Here is a 13,775-nt window from a genome sequence, read left to right on the forward strand (position 1 = left end):
AAGAACAAGTCACAAGTTCTGTACCATTTATGAAGTAATTCTGAGCACAGGTTGGAGAGGAGGGGCTGGAGAACAGCCTGAAGAAAGGGATCTGGTTTGTCCTGGCCAGGAAGGCAAATCCCATCCTGGGGTGCATCAAACACAGCATCTCCAGCTATTATTATCCCACTATTTATTATCTCACTGTGTTCAGTGTTGGTGTGGGATCACCTTGAGCATGGTGTGCAGTTCTGGGCCTTGCAATTTAATAATTTGTCTATATTTGTTTATATTTATATTATGGAAGGATGTGACTTTAGGAACATAAATACCAGGTCTACTGAAGGCTCCATTAGCCACAGATAAATGGAGGCTGACAAGTGCTATGGAGAAATACCAGTGCTTAATACGTTTTCATTGATATTTGTTTTCCATTATCATTGGAGACAAGATGTGATAAGTGGACCTTTGGAGTAATGTGTTGTGATGTCTTATTTTTTTTAAAAGCCCTAATTTTTGATTTTAAATTTGAAAACATAATGAAACAACTGTTGTATATTGTCTGACACTTTCATAGAGCCAAAAAATACATCCTGAGGGAAAAAAAAATGAACAGTTTTAGTCTTCATTATAATTTAGTATCACTTTCATTACCTTAATCTCTAGGTAATGGTTCCTGTAACAGAGCTGCCATACTCTTGGGATTATTCTTTTAATTAATTTAGTGGTTTAATGCCTTTTTAGATATTTCTTAGATTTGTAAAGTTTGGAAGATGAACATTTACTCATTGTTTTAGCTGGTAATACACCTCTTTGAATTTGGATGAGGGGATGATCTGGGCAGCAAAAGAATGTATTTGTATACAGAAAGACAGTGGGAACGTCTTAGGCTTTCACAAAGACTTCTTGTCAATTTGTCCAAAATAAGACATTAGCATTTCTGCAATATTTGTCATCTACACCATACTAATGCCATATTTGAGTCTGTTAACTAAAGCATGTTAACAGAATGTCTGTGATCCTTTTTGCAGAAAATTGTCTCAATATAGACAAGCCATATAGTAGGTTAGTTCTGTTAGCTCTAGCAGTAGCCCATGCTAGTGGTTATCACTAGCATGGGTTACTTTCAAATTGTATGTGTTCTACAAGAAACACAGTGTGTGAGAGTCCTGGTTTAGAAACCACTGATTTGTATTGGTTTTATTTGCATTTATTTGTAATACTAAAAAATTATTTAAGCTGTAAATTAGTTTTCTCACTGTATTTCCTACATATTAATCTCACTTTTTCTTGTCTCAAGTGAATGCAACTTTTACATGTCTTTTCCTTATATTTCTTTACCTTCTTAATTTAATAATTTTCTTTTTTGATTGCCAATTTTTTTTCTGGAAGCCATTATCTTATTTGGAAACCACATTTCTTGTTGTGTTATCCCAAAAAATTTGTAGCCTAAGAAATTAGTGAGGATATATGTACCTAATGATTTCACATTTTAAATTTGTATATTTTTGTGGTATATTGTAAAACTGTGATCTTAATATTTGATTAAAATGGTGCAACTCAGACCAGTTATTTAATCCATCCAGTGGCAGAAAAATCACTCCAGTGTAATGTTTAGCTAATTTATATTTTGAGTGTTCTCATTTGATTGTGAAAATTTGCATGCACCACCACAATTTATTTCCTTGAGATTGGAGGAGTATTTTATTGATCTAGACAGTGCACTTGATATGTTGAGATTTCAGAAAAGCTGCAGTAAAATACCTGTTTATTCTATCTTCAGAACAAGTTCATAGGCACTTGGATCAGCATGAGGTGAAATACTTGCAATTTGCTTTCCGTTGGATGAATAACTTGCTGATGAGAGAAGTCCCTTTACGGTGTACCATCAGGCTATGGGACACATACCAAGTAAGTACTTTTTTAAACCTCCATAACTCTGGTAATGTGTTTTGGACATGCCAGTGTCTTTGTGCGTGGTTTTTCTTGAACCTTGTGCTTTAGTGTCATCTGAGAATCACCATAATAAGAGAAAAAGCCTTTAATGATCACTGCTGCTTAGAAATATTTAATGTCTTCAGTCTTCTTGCCCTTCAAACCAAGAACTTGATGTCATGGTAGTTTATAGTACTAAATTGAACACTCACTCAAAGTTAATGTCAATACTCCTTTCTGTCTCTTCAGAGAAGTGAAACATTGAATTGTGCCTAATCAATGCCCTCCATCAATTCTGATTTCCAGGCTTCTTATTGTCCATCTGCTTAACTATTCAGTCCAATATTAGCTTTCAATCTTCAGTTCTCAGCCTCTGTCCTTTGTCATGTCTTCTGTCTTACTGTTTGTTCAGACAAAACTTGATGTTGCTGACCTCTTGTAATTGTTTTTCCTCAATAATGTCTTTTCTTATTGTCAGGAGAAAGAATTGAGGTTTGAGATAAAGGGTTTACACATTCTTATTTCTATTTCTTGATGTTCCAGAAGCTTCTGGTTGCAATTCTTGACTATATGTTTAAATTAGTATCCTTATCTACCAACTTTGTTGTTGAAGTTAGTGAGGGAGGTAAAAATAACAATATTTTAAATTCTTTAAGAATTTTCAATTGTATTAGTCAGTAAATATGAGATTAACTCATAATTTATGCCCTGTAAAAAGATGCAGTTTCTTTAAATACCATTGTCTTTATATTTACTCATTATGTAGAAATGTTTTGTTAGTTTCATATACTTTAATGCCAAAAGGTCTACTTAGATCATCTATCCAAACCTGTAACAGAGAGTGAAGAACTGCTTGCTCTTCATTTAATGAGTCCAGTAAGTAATTTCAGTGATAACTGATGATATCCAAATCTGATAACAACATGTTAAGAAATGAGGAATCTATCAGTTCTACTGTTAATCTATTCTAAGAGGTGGTATCCTTGCAGAGTTTATCTTCAACAAATATCTGAATTGAACATGGCGATTGATTTCATCTTTTGCCTCCTTTGTTTCATTATAATATCTGTTACTCATTGTGATATCTGTTATTACCTGGCCTTTTATTCCAGTGTAAAAAATTTATTCTTTATAAGACCTTTCTGATAATTTGAAGGATTGAGCTATTTAAATGTTGTACTGTAACTAATTGATCTCCTTTTGAATTTTTGTTGCTGTTGCTGCAGTATTTTTAGTTCCTGAAGGTTTTTTACCATGCTACCTCTAGTACTGCTCTTGATACCTGATCATTAGCCTTACCTATATGATAATGTAAGAGAGCCTCTTTAATCCAGCTAACTACCAATATGTGCCCCAAAAATATATGCTTATGACAGAATTTCAAGTTGAGTTCCTCTCTGAGCTATGATTTTATGATAATGTTGAGAATTTTCCTTTGAAAAGTAAGTCTGGGATTAATTTCTCAAACTATTGCTATGCTGAAAGGAGCCCTTTCTCATTACTAGTCCATAGGCACCTCTCAAATTGCACTTCAATGGGATCTTTATTCATAAGTGCGTCTGATTATTTAATTATAATTAAAAAAAACCTGATGTATTTAAAGTAGTATTTAAAAGCTTATACTTGATCTTTGCAAGAGATTTCCAAGGGTATCTTTTAAATCGAGGTTTCTTTGAGGTATAAGTATCCAAATATCTAAATGGAATTCTTATATGCAGAGAGGGGACTATTTTTGTGTATTAAACAAGTTTAAGGAGTAATTCTGTGTTTTGACTCAGCAGGTGCAGCAGATTTGGGCTGTTTTCTAGGTTTCATTATTTAGTAGATTGCTTTGTATGCATGTCTTGTCTAATAGTTATTTCAAACCAATAAGGATATCTTAGACACGTTTTTCTGAAAGAACTTCAAGCAATTCCTCAAGCTGCTAATCAGATTTCAGTTGTGCTTGTATTACACTGATTATCAACCTATAATATGGATTTTATGAATAATAAATGCAGTGAACCTGCAAGAGCCAGTAAAGTTCATGCAAAGTTTTTGCTAAAGCATTAAGCAATAACGTCACAGATTTTTACCCAACTTGTCATTAAGCCATTCTGTTGCCTGCCATTTCTGAGTTAATTGTTTACAGCTGTACTAGCAGTGCTTCCAAATGGAAAACACTTGAGAGAATTTGTTCAGTTGGTTTTCTTGTCTGCTTCATATTTTCAACTGTAAAGCCTGCTATAGGCCAAAATATATCTCTCACTTAGAGATATATTAATAAAGAAGATTTTCAGAGGGTTTAGCTATGGATGGACCTGTGATGTTGGATTTGAAAGAGACACATAAAATGAGTAAAGGCAAGAAATATAATTAGCCTTCCAGATACAGATGGGAGGAACAATCCTACTAATAATTGTAAGGAGGGAATAGATGTTTGACTACTTTTCTCCCTGTACTCAAAGGCTGATGATCCTGTTACCAGGCTTGCTTTTGCTACCTCATGTGTCCTACAGCAGTAAATTAAGGACACATGAAAGTTCTGCTTAGATTGACACAGTTTTACTGACTGCTATTTCAGTCTGTACTTAGGATGTGCCTGTACTGACTTTTACCCCCTGATAATCTTGAATTACTGTAAACAGAATTAGCTTTATCTGTGCTTTAAGTTCAGAAAGGTGAACTATCATGTTGTTATGTAACATCAGTAGGGACTGCAGGAATTCATGCCTACACTGTTGATGTTGGGCTTTTGCTCTCCACCTACCTTGTGGCTCTTGGGAAGGGATGGGGCATTTTGAAGGCCTGTTTCCAGACATCTCTAGTCCCAGTTTGTGTCATGGTGTGGGAATGCCAAAGAAGCAGTGTCAGATGAGGGTTCAGGAGGGGCAGGACAGTCAGATTCCTTCATGTGGAAGGAATAGCAGGGCAGGTGGAACTGTCAGATCCCTTCATGTCTGCACCTGGAGTGCATTCTGGCTCTGTTTCCTGCAGAAATCCAACAAGAAGAGACCAGTGGCACCTTTTGAAAGAGAGGATCTGCTGCTGCTGTTTTCACGGAAAATAGCATTTTTCTCTCTTTTGTCTTCCTGTCTCCCCATTAAAGCTGAAACCATGCCTTGTTTCTCCAAGCTGCCTGTTTTCCTCTATTTCAGTGGAAAAATAAATACTGTGCTGTTTCCAGCTTAAATTCTAGATTGGTGATTCTCACAGCAAGCCCCAGTTTCTCATGAACTGCAACAGAGGTTTTTTAGGGGAATAACAATACACTTAAATCGTCTGCTGCTGTGCATTTCCTAGTGTGAGAGATAACTGCTGTTGGCTGGAGGTGTTGGAACTGCATTCTGTCTCTTGGTATTTTTACTGTTCTCCCAGTGACTTTTGTGAGAATAGAATTGGACACTTTAATGATGTCCACCTCTGTGGTGGAATGTATGGTAGTAAGAGTACTCTGGCTGGAGTCATATTCTCTGTCTAGTTTAATTTAGGATTCATCAGTCAGTTGTTACAGTCTGTGGAGTAAATCATTGAACATATCCAAAATACCTGTACTTGAGCTAGTTAGAGTTCAGGGGAAGAGAAATTTGGAAAGGCTCCCAAATTCTCACATCAGTAAATGCTCTGTTATTCTGTAACTGTATCTATGAAATCCACTAAAATACATCACTGTTTTCTGAAGAAGGGTAGACAGAGTAAACAGAGACAGAGACATTATGAATTTTGCTTGCAAAAGATATGTTGAGAAAGCCTTTTAGTTGTAAGTATTTAGTTTGATTTATTCTTTAACCTGAATTGCATTTTGATGAGTGAATTCTTCACTTGTTCACTCATTTCAGGTCTTGGGGTTTTTTTTTTGTTTTTGTTTTTTTTTTTTTTACTGGTTTTTTTTTTTATGCACTAAATACCTTGTAAATTATTTCAAAATACCAATTGCTTGTTAATTTATACCCAAGACATTTAAAATTTAAATCCATAGAACTTAAACTAATTAATATGAACTTTCATGTCCACAAACCAAAATAATGTAATATAAGACCTGAGTTTTATCTTTTATAGTAGCTTTCCTTTTTGTCTTATGTGTTATCATCTTTTTTGGCACAAAGGATTGGTAAAACAAAGTGGCACAATGGCTGAATTATTCAGTGTATATAAGTGTTGAATTGAAACTCACTTCTGTGGGCTTCCAACTTTCACTCAAGATTTAACATACTGTATTAGAAAAGATAGAGATGCCTCAATGCTCAGCATCTGTGCTGTCTTGCTCTAGATAAGTATATTTATGTGCTTTATATTTTAATCTCAGAAAGTATCCTTTCTTCAGGTAGCATTTGGTATTTGATGACAGTTTCCATTGAAGTTTATTTTCATTTATTTAAATTCTTAAAAAGTGTGTTGTCCTTCAGGCACTTGTAAGATATGCTGTGTTTATGCAGCTGTGTACTCCTGTGTTTGGGATAGGAAGCAATATCATTTCAGCAGTGGCAGCCATTCCCAATTCTTCATCCCTGACTAGAAATGGCAATACAGGACTTGAATGTCAGTGCTTGTATTACCAATACTCAGAGCAGGACAGTTTTTAATTTTGAGTATCAGTATTTTTAACTGTTTAAATATGGAGTTCAAAACTGCATTTGACTTGTAGGCAGTTTGCAGCTGGAAGGAAGTCTCTAACAAGGCATCAAATTATCTGGATGCAAGATAACTGGTGTTTTAAATAGGATAGGAATTTTCATAAACATAAAAGTACTTAATTTTATTTATTTTTCACATAGACTGGAGTGGATGTATTTTTCATTAAAGTGTTTATTTTCTGATCTGATGTTCTCACATAAATTACCTTTTTGTGCTGCCTTTTGTGCAGTGATTTCTCTGTGTAACTCACTGCAGTAGTAGTGTACATAATTCACAGAAGGGACACCAACACAGGTTTCGTAGCTAAGAACTTGCTCAGAAAAGAAGAAAAATAAAGTAGCAGTAGGAAAAGGAAAATGAAATAGCAGCCATGTATGTTAGTTTTCAGTTCTAAATGCATGCTGTCATATGCTGTGTGAATGTTTAGAGTTGAAATGTACAGCCTAATATTTTCACCTGCCAGGAGGCATTTTTGTTTCATGCCATTTAGCTGACTGCTGTGTTGCTAGCTCTCCAGTAAGGAGCTGATGCAGGTGACATGAATAATGCACTCAGACTCATTGGAAACACAAAACCAGGGAGGTGAGGTGGGTGCTGTTTACAGTGCCCTGCTGTCCTACTTTGTAGCATGGCCCTGTTCTTGTGTGAGGAAAACTTTACTGTTACCAAGGTTATTAAAGCTTACTGTGTGAAATTAGGCACAAATGAAAGAATTTATAAAATCCTACCATGTAAAGTGCAAAACAAAGATTAACAAAAGATACAGGAAAAGGCAAATAATAAGACCGATAGAATTTGACAGTACTGGTGAGTTGATTTACTGTCTCACTGCTGAAATAGGTTTTTCTTCCAGTTTCAGTTCCCCTCAGCTCCGTGGCAATATCTGTTAGTTTTCTTCACATTAGGGAAGTGAGAAGGCTGATGAGCACCACAGCCGATGCAAGGGAGAGAGGATGAGAGAGAAGAGGTGTGATTTCAGCCCTAGTGTTAGATCAGAATTATTGCTTGTCCTTATTTGCCACCTTTCCGAAGCAGATTTTCCTTCTTGGTTGATAGTGCATTTCTCAGGTTGTGTCCCTTAGACAAACTTCAATAGAGGGCACCTGTTGCTTGTGGAGCCTGCTGGCTTGTATCTTTCTTCCAGAAATCCTGCAGGTGGGTCTAGAAAAATACATTTTTTTCCTGCTTGGAATTTATTATTTTTTCTTAGTTGAGGGGACTGATACTTTCTTTGCTCAAAATAAACACTACTTTTTTCTGGAAAATGTAAATGTATTGACCACCATTTATATCTTCCCTTCTTCAAGGAAAACTGATGTGCATTTTTCATTTCTTTGACTTACATGAATATAAAAATGAGCACTATCTCATAATGGACCTAATGCTTTATTGACCAGTATGGTAACAGACATATTTTTTTCCCATTTATTTCTTGGTATAATTTATGTAGCTCATTACTAAGTTCTGATTAAGGGGATTTTGTTTAAAAGTAGGCATCTAATGTTAAGTTTTAAGAAATAATATTGGTACAATTTTCCAGAAGTGCTGAGAATCCATTTCTCCTCTCAAAGGTGAGTACATCAGGTTAATGGTTAGTTCATGGTTAGTCCAGCTTGACTGTCTTAGTGGTTCATGTCATGGATGACATCAGATGTTTATGCTTTGCAGTGATTTTACCTCTGTGTGTATATCCAGACTTTGCATTTTATTTGTCATTTTATTATTCAGTGGCACAACAGCTTTCTGAAACTTTTTGAAGCCAACTTTATTTTTTACCAGTAAAAGGTATTCAGAATAATTTTGCATCTCTACCAAACTAATATTTTTTAGTATTTTTTAGTATTTTATTGAACAACATAGATCCTGTTCTGCTATTTTTTTCCTTTTAATTTATGAACACTTTCTCTCTCATTTGACAATAACTTAATTTTAGAATCTGACTTAGTTACCTTGTAAGAAGTATCCGGACATATGAACATTTAATCTCTAATTACTAACATGTGGGTAGGATAATGTCTTTCAAATTTCTAGGCATTTGTCAATTTGAATCTGGCTAGTGGATTAAATGTTCTGGAGTAGAGGAAACAGACATAGTGGGATATAACCTTTCCTGCCAGATGTAAAATGCAAACATGAAAGTTTAATTTTCTTAGAAAATAAAGGTAAAAAATACTGTGTGTCTTGGTAGTGACTCTTGTCACTACCTGCTGTAGAGAAAACAGCTCCTGGGTCAAAAAGCATCAGTGTCCTCAGGAGGCTGTATTCAGGTCAATGCCTCTACTTTTGATCCTGCCACCTGTTTTCTCTTGTGAATGTTTTTAGCTCCCTACCTCAGAGCTGGAATTCACCATCCTACTGTCTACTGAGCCCAGCTTTGATCTTGTCAACTTACATTATAATTCAGGAAAACCTTTTCACATTGTTCTCTCTAAAAGTAAACTTAAAAGTATGTTTTAAATGATATTTAGTTATTTGGAACCATAGGAAGACACGCACAAGTGAGAGAATTGTTTTTTATTGCAAGGCTGGCAATCCAAAGGTGTACCTGTTTTAACATAATGTCCTTGTTTTGACGCCGCATTCATTTGGAAGTTTCTCAATGCCTTTGTATTTAGCATATCAGTATTTTCTTGTGTCAAGAGAGTCCTGATACATCAAATTTCTGTTGAACTTGAGCAGTTAAAAAGTTTTTATAGTTTTCAAATCTTTGTCAGACAACTGAGTGTCATCACCTTCTACCAAATGGGTAGTTACCTTCTGGAATAACTTTGTTGCTACGGCAACCTTCCACTGGCAAGAGTTGTGCTCATTAGGAATTTATTGTGGCAGGCAATTATATTTCAGTGTACAGCACTACTGAAGTCACTAACCTCTTATGGTTTGCCTTGTGTTAAGTGCAATCTGAAATAATAGAAAACTCAAAGTAAAGAAGGTAAAAGTGTTAGTTAAAAAAACAACCACACTGCTTTAACCATATATAGATATATGCACAACTTCGTACAGTCTTTAACATGCCTAAGTATTATGTGCACAGAGGAGAAAAAATAAATTTCTTAAACAATAATTTAGCTTTTCAGTGTGAATTTAGAATACTCTCATTCATATATGACTGTTTTATATATGAATATAGCTCACAGGTTTTCTCGTATAATAGAAAAAAGCCAGATGGTATTTGTAGAATTATAATGGTGTGTATGTATCTTTTGTTGATCATCCAAGTCTAGTTTGTTAGTTTTTCCTATTTATTTTGTGGCTTCTTGTGTAGAGAGGGGGTTTCCAAATTCTCAGTGAAAGCAGACTAAGTGGATCCTGATTTTCTGCTGGACCACATTCTGGCACATAGCAGTATACACATTCAGCTTCCCAACTGTGATCTGCAGCTTCACCTGCACTGGCACTGGCAGATATAAAACTGACAGTGGCAGCCTCTATGTATGATTCCCCATGATAGTTGAAGTTGTTAACTGGCATAAATGCATGCCTTTGAATGAGTTGCCAATACATGGGAATTTCTGTGTTGGCAGAGATCTGTCGGATCCAGAACTCCAAGTTCCTGATCTAGGGGCCAATTCCTACTAGTGGGCTTGTTGTGAACAGCTTCACCCAGTAAATAAATTCAGGAGCCTAGAGAGAAATTTAGCGTGATTTATGAGATGTATGGTTTAGAATGACTCATCAGCTGAATGCCTTTTTAGGCTCCATTGAACATATTGACTCCATCTTCATTAACTTTGTAGCATAAGTACACAGCAGGCTGGTAGGCACTCAAATCTAAAAATCTTCATCTCAAAATGGAAGCTCTCTGCATTTTTGCAAAAAGTGACTTGAAATTCTTTTCATAATATTTAAAAGGACTTACGATGTGAAATTCTTGACCACTAGACAAACTTTTTTAATGTAAGTAAGTGTGAATTTGAAGTATGTTTGTGCATTGATAATTTTTGTCCATTTTTCTTTGGAGGCATTCATTGACATCAGGGAAGATTCAGTGTGGAAAGTAAAAAAAGGAATAAAGATGAGAACCCATGCTTTTCTATGAGAAAGGTATTTAGACATGCAAAAACCAGCAAATCAAAACTCAGTGATACTCATAGGGAAGCCTGTAGGCTTTTCTAGGTTCAAGTTCTTTAGGCAGCTTCCAGTACTTTTGAAATACATGTTAATTTTTCTGTGGCTAAATCAAAGTTAATTGTGAATACAGAGATAAAGTATTTTTTCTTATGCTTAGCTTAGTATAGCTTGAAGAATGTGAATAATCCTATTGACTTCAACAGAACACCTAGTGATTTTTTTTGTTTAAGCATGCACTCTCAAGTGCTTTATTGATCAGGATCTTGATGAATGCAGATAGAATGTTAGATACAGTCTAGAAAACAGTTTGTTTTGCTCCTTGGCTCCTTTGAAATAGCCAGTATTTCTAGAAAAAAGTCTTTATTAAAATTAATGTGGTTCTCAAAGACAAAAGTCTGGAAGAGAGTTGTGTTACTATACCAGAAGACAAAAAGGAAAATTGCCTTTTTGCATCCATATACTCTTTAATGTTATGCTCCTTCCTCCCATAGAGCTCTTCCTCACTGAGCTTCACTGATGTGTTTTAAGACTACATTACATTTAAGACTACACTACAATTTCAAGCTGTTTAGTTTAGTATTTTAAATATCCTTAGTTATCTTTTCTGAAGTTCCAGTTAGTTGTGTCAGTTATTATTGTTCACAGAAGTGAACACTAAGAACTCAACCGTGACTGCCATTTGACTTTTCCCTTTTTGTTCTGACATCTTGTTGTTGCTAAAGCCTGAACAAATGTGCAAAGGTCCTAACATGTTGGACAGTTCTCTGCTTCCTTGTTTTCTAATTTATTAAGACATCCATAGCTAATGCAGCCTGCACAGAAAATCTATTAAACGTTAAAGGTAATATTAACTCTTTGCCACTGTGTAAGACATAATACCTAACTTCAAACATAACTTTGTGGGGGCGGGAGAGAAAGGACAAACTAATATTTGACAAATCCAGTAAAATTCAGTAAAAATAGCTTAGAAGCTATAGCAGCATGGATCCTTGTGAAGGGCTTATGAAACTGGCATAATTACTGTTTGTTTCTGGAATGTGCAATCTCATTAGAACTACATGAAATAATAAAAATCTTATCTTCTTTTGTCTCTCCAGTCCTTTAGCTCCCAGTAGTGATCACTACTTCTTTAATATGCTGGCCTTTCTTGTATTCCTGATACGTGACAGTCTTGTGCTTCGCTCTGCCACTTGCATTGTCCTTGGCTGTCTATTTTGAGAGCTGTTCTGCCCTTTCTTCCAGTCTCACAGGGGTTCTTGGTTCTTTTTCACTCTTCCTCCTCCATCCTACTCATGGGTGATCTGAGGCTTTCTTACAACTTCACTGTCAGCTTATGCTGATGATTTGCATATCTACTTTGTTTTCCTGACCTGTCTTCCTTAGTTAAGATACGGGTTTCAGAATGTCTGCATGACATTTCTCCTGAGATAGCTGACAACAGTTACTGATACCAAGAATTCCTCTTTTTCTCAATAGAGCTCTTGCTTCTCTTATTTCATAACTATTTCTAGTAGATTCTCTATAGGATTTTTTTGTTCAACATATTTTTCTCTTACATTTTCCAAGCAATCTGTGCTGTACTTTCCCCTCACAGAATTTCAAAAAGCCCAATTCCTATTCTTTTTTTTTTTTCAATTTCCATCTAATAAAAATAAGATGAATACCTTTAAATCAGATAGAATGTGTAATTTTCTTCTGTTATTACTCTGATGTTCCATCATTCAGTTCCTTCATTTTCTTGACATTTTTCTCTGTAAGTATTCATGTGGTTATCCCAATTCAGTTTCTGTTGTCCCAGCAGTAGGTCAGAAATTACTGATCAAAAAACTCCAACTATTTCAAAATGTATATAAATCTGATAAAATTTGGCTCTTCTGGGCTTAGTTGGAATTAATTTTTTTTGTAGTATGAAACTGAAATAATGCTACTAATGCTGCTGTGTGTAGGGGAATATGAAGAAGTTCTAAAGTGATGCCTAACATGGCATTAGAACTGGACAATGGTTTTCAAGTTAAATCTGATCTCAGCAGTCCTCTGGGCTGTCTTTAGTAAGCATTCATTCACTAAATCTTTGCCACCTTTAGCTGTTGAGATACATTTCCACAGAACAAAAAAACTTCAGCATGGAAATCTTCAGCTGGGCACTAGTTCAGAAATAAAATCGTCCTGATTATTCAGATCTCTGAACAGGATATATACTGTGAAGGTACAAATGGTGAAATATGTAGTTAATTATACTGGTTATTCTGATTAACTATGCAAATAAATTATTACTAATAATTACTGCATATTTTAAATTAGTGAATTAATTTGATGCTTCCACCTTTTGTTTTGTTTTAAATTTTGCCTAGTCTATTTATTTGTTGAAAACCCATGTCTGTGAATGAACATTCATTTCTCTGTTGAACCTTTTTGACTACACTCTAATCCATTTTCACTATGTGTGCAATAAGCCATAAACAAACTTGTACACGGGAGTTGGTGGGGAAGATTCATTTCACGTAACTCAGTTGTCTTCAGTAATGTTCCATCGGGTAATGATATCTTTCAATGAAGCTAAAATTCAATGTCTTTAAAACACTCTCTCAAGACTAAGTATAATATCTGAATCACAACTTGGGCATCATTGCTGTGTTGCAGTATTGTCATGACTTTGTAAACAGTGAAAGCGTTAAAAAAGCAAAAATAGCTGTTGTGGGAAGCATCTTTCAGAGATGGTGACTCCACATCTGCTGTTGTAATTTTTGAAAGTTGTGACTGGTGGTAACTGAAGGAAGATAAGTTTTGATTCAAGCTAGAGATATGTGGGTTACATTCTGGAACTATAGTTTTCCATGGTAGGGAGGGAAAAATAGGACTTGATTTTTATTTAATAAAGAAGTTAATTGTAAGAAGGAACAGTGCACTTTATATGGCTTTCTCAGTTTGTATTTACCCTGATGTTTGAGAAATACTGATTTAATGAAGTCACATAGAAGTTGAATTCTGTATTGCAAAGGCACAAGTTTCTCATTCATGTATGCTGACAGAAGTTGCAAAAAATGAATTTGCAAACTTCATTTCAAGGTAACTTACAAAATTATTTTAAAAAATGATGCTTTTTTTTTTTTTAAGTGCTTCTAGTATGTTGTGAAGTTGAACAATACCCTTTTCTCTAATGTTTATAGTAGGATATA

General features: G+C 35.1%; 1 protein-coding gene across 3 annotated transcripts in view; it reads left to right on the top strand.

Annotated features, from left to right (window-relative positions):
* Nucleotides 1-13,775, top strand: part of TBC1D22A (TBC1 domain family member 22A) — a 149,916-nt gene that overhangs the window by 70,390 nt on the left and 65,751 nt on the right. For all 3 annotated transcript variants that reach the window (XM_021524818.3, XM_021524817.2, XM_021524816.3), the window contains exon 11: nt 1,763-1,890. In XM_021524818.3, the coding sequence (XP_021380493.1) occupies nt 1,763-1,890 (128 nt within the window). The remainder of the gene's footprint in view (nt 1-1,762; nt 1,891-13,775) is intronic.

This window comes from Lonchura striata, chromosome 5 (assembly GCF_046129695.1).
Source record: "Lonchura striata isolate bLonStr1 chromosome 5, bLonStr1.mat, whole genome shotgun sequence".
In the NCBI taxonomy this organism is placed as follows: Eukaryota; Metazoa; Chordata; class Aves; order Passeriformes; family Estrildidae; genus Lonchura; species Lonchura striata.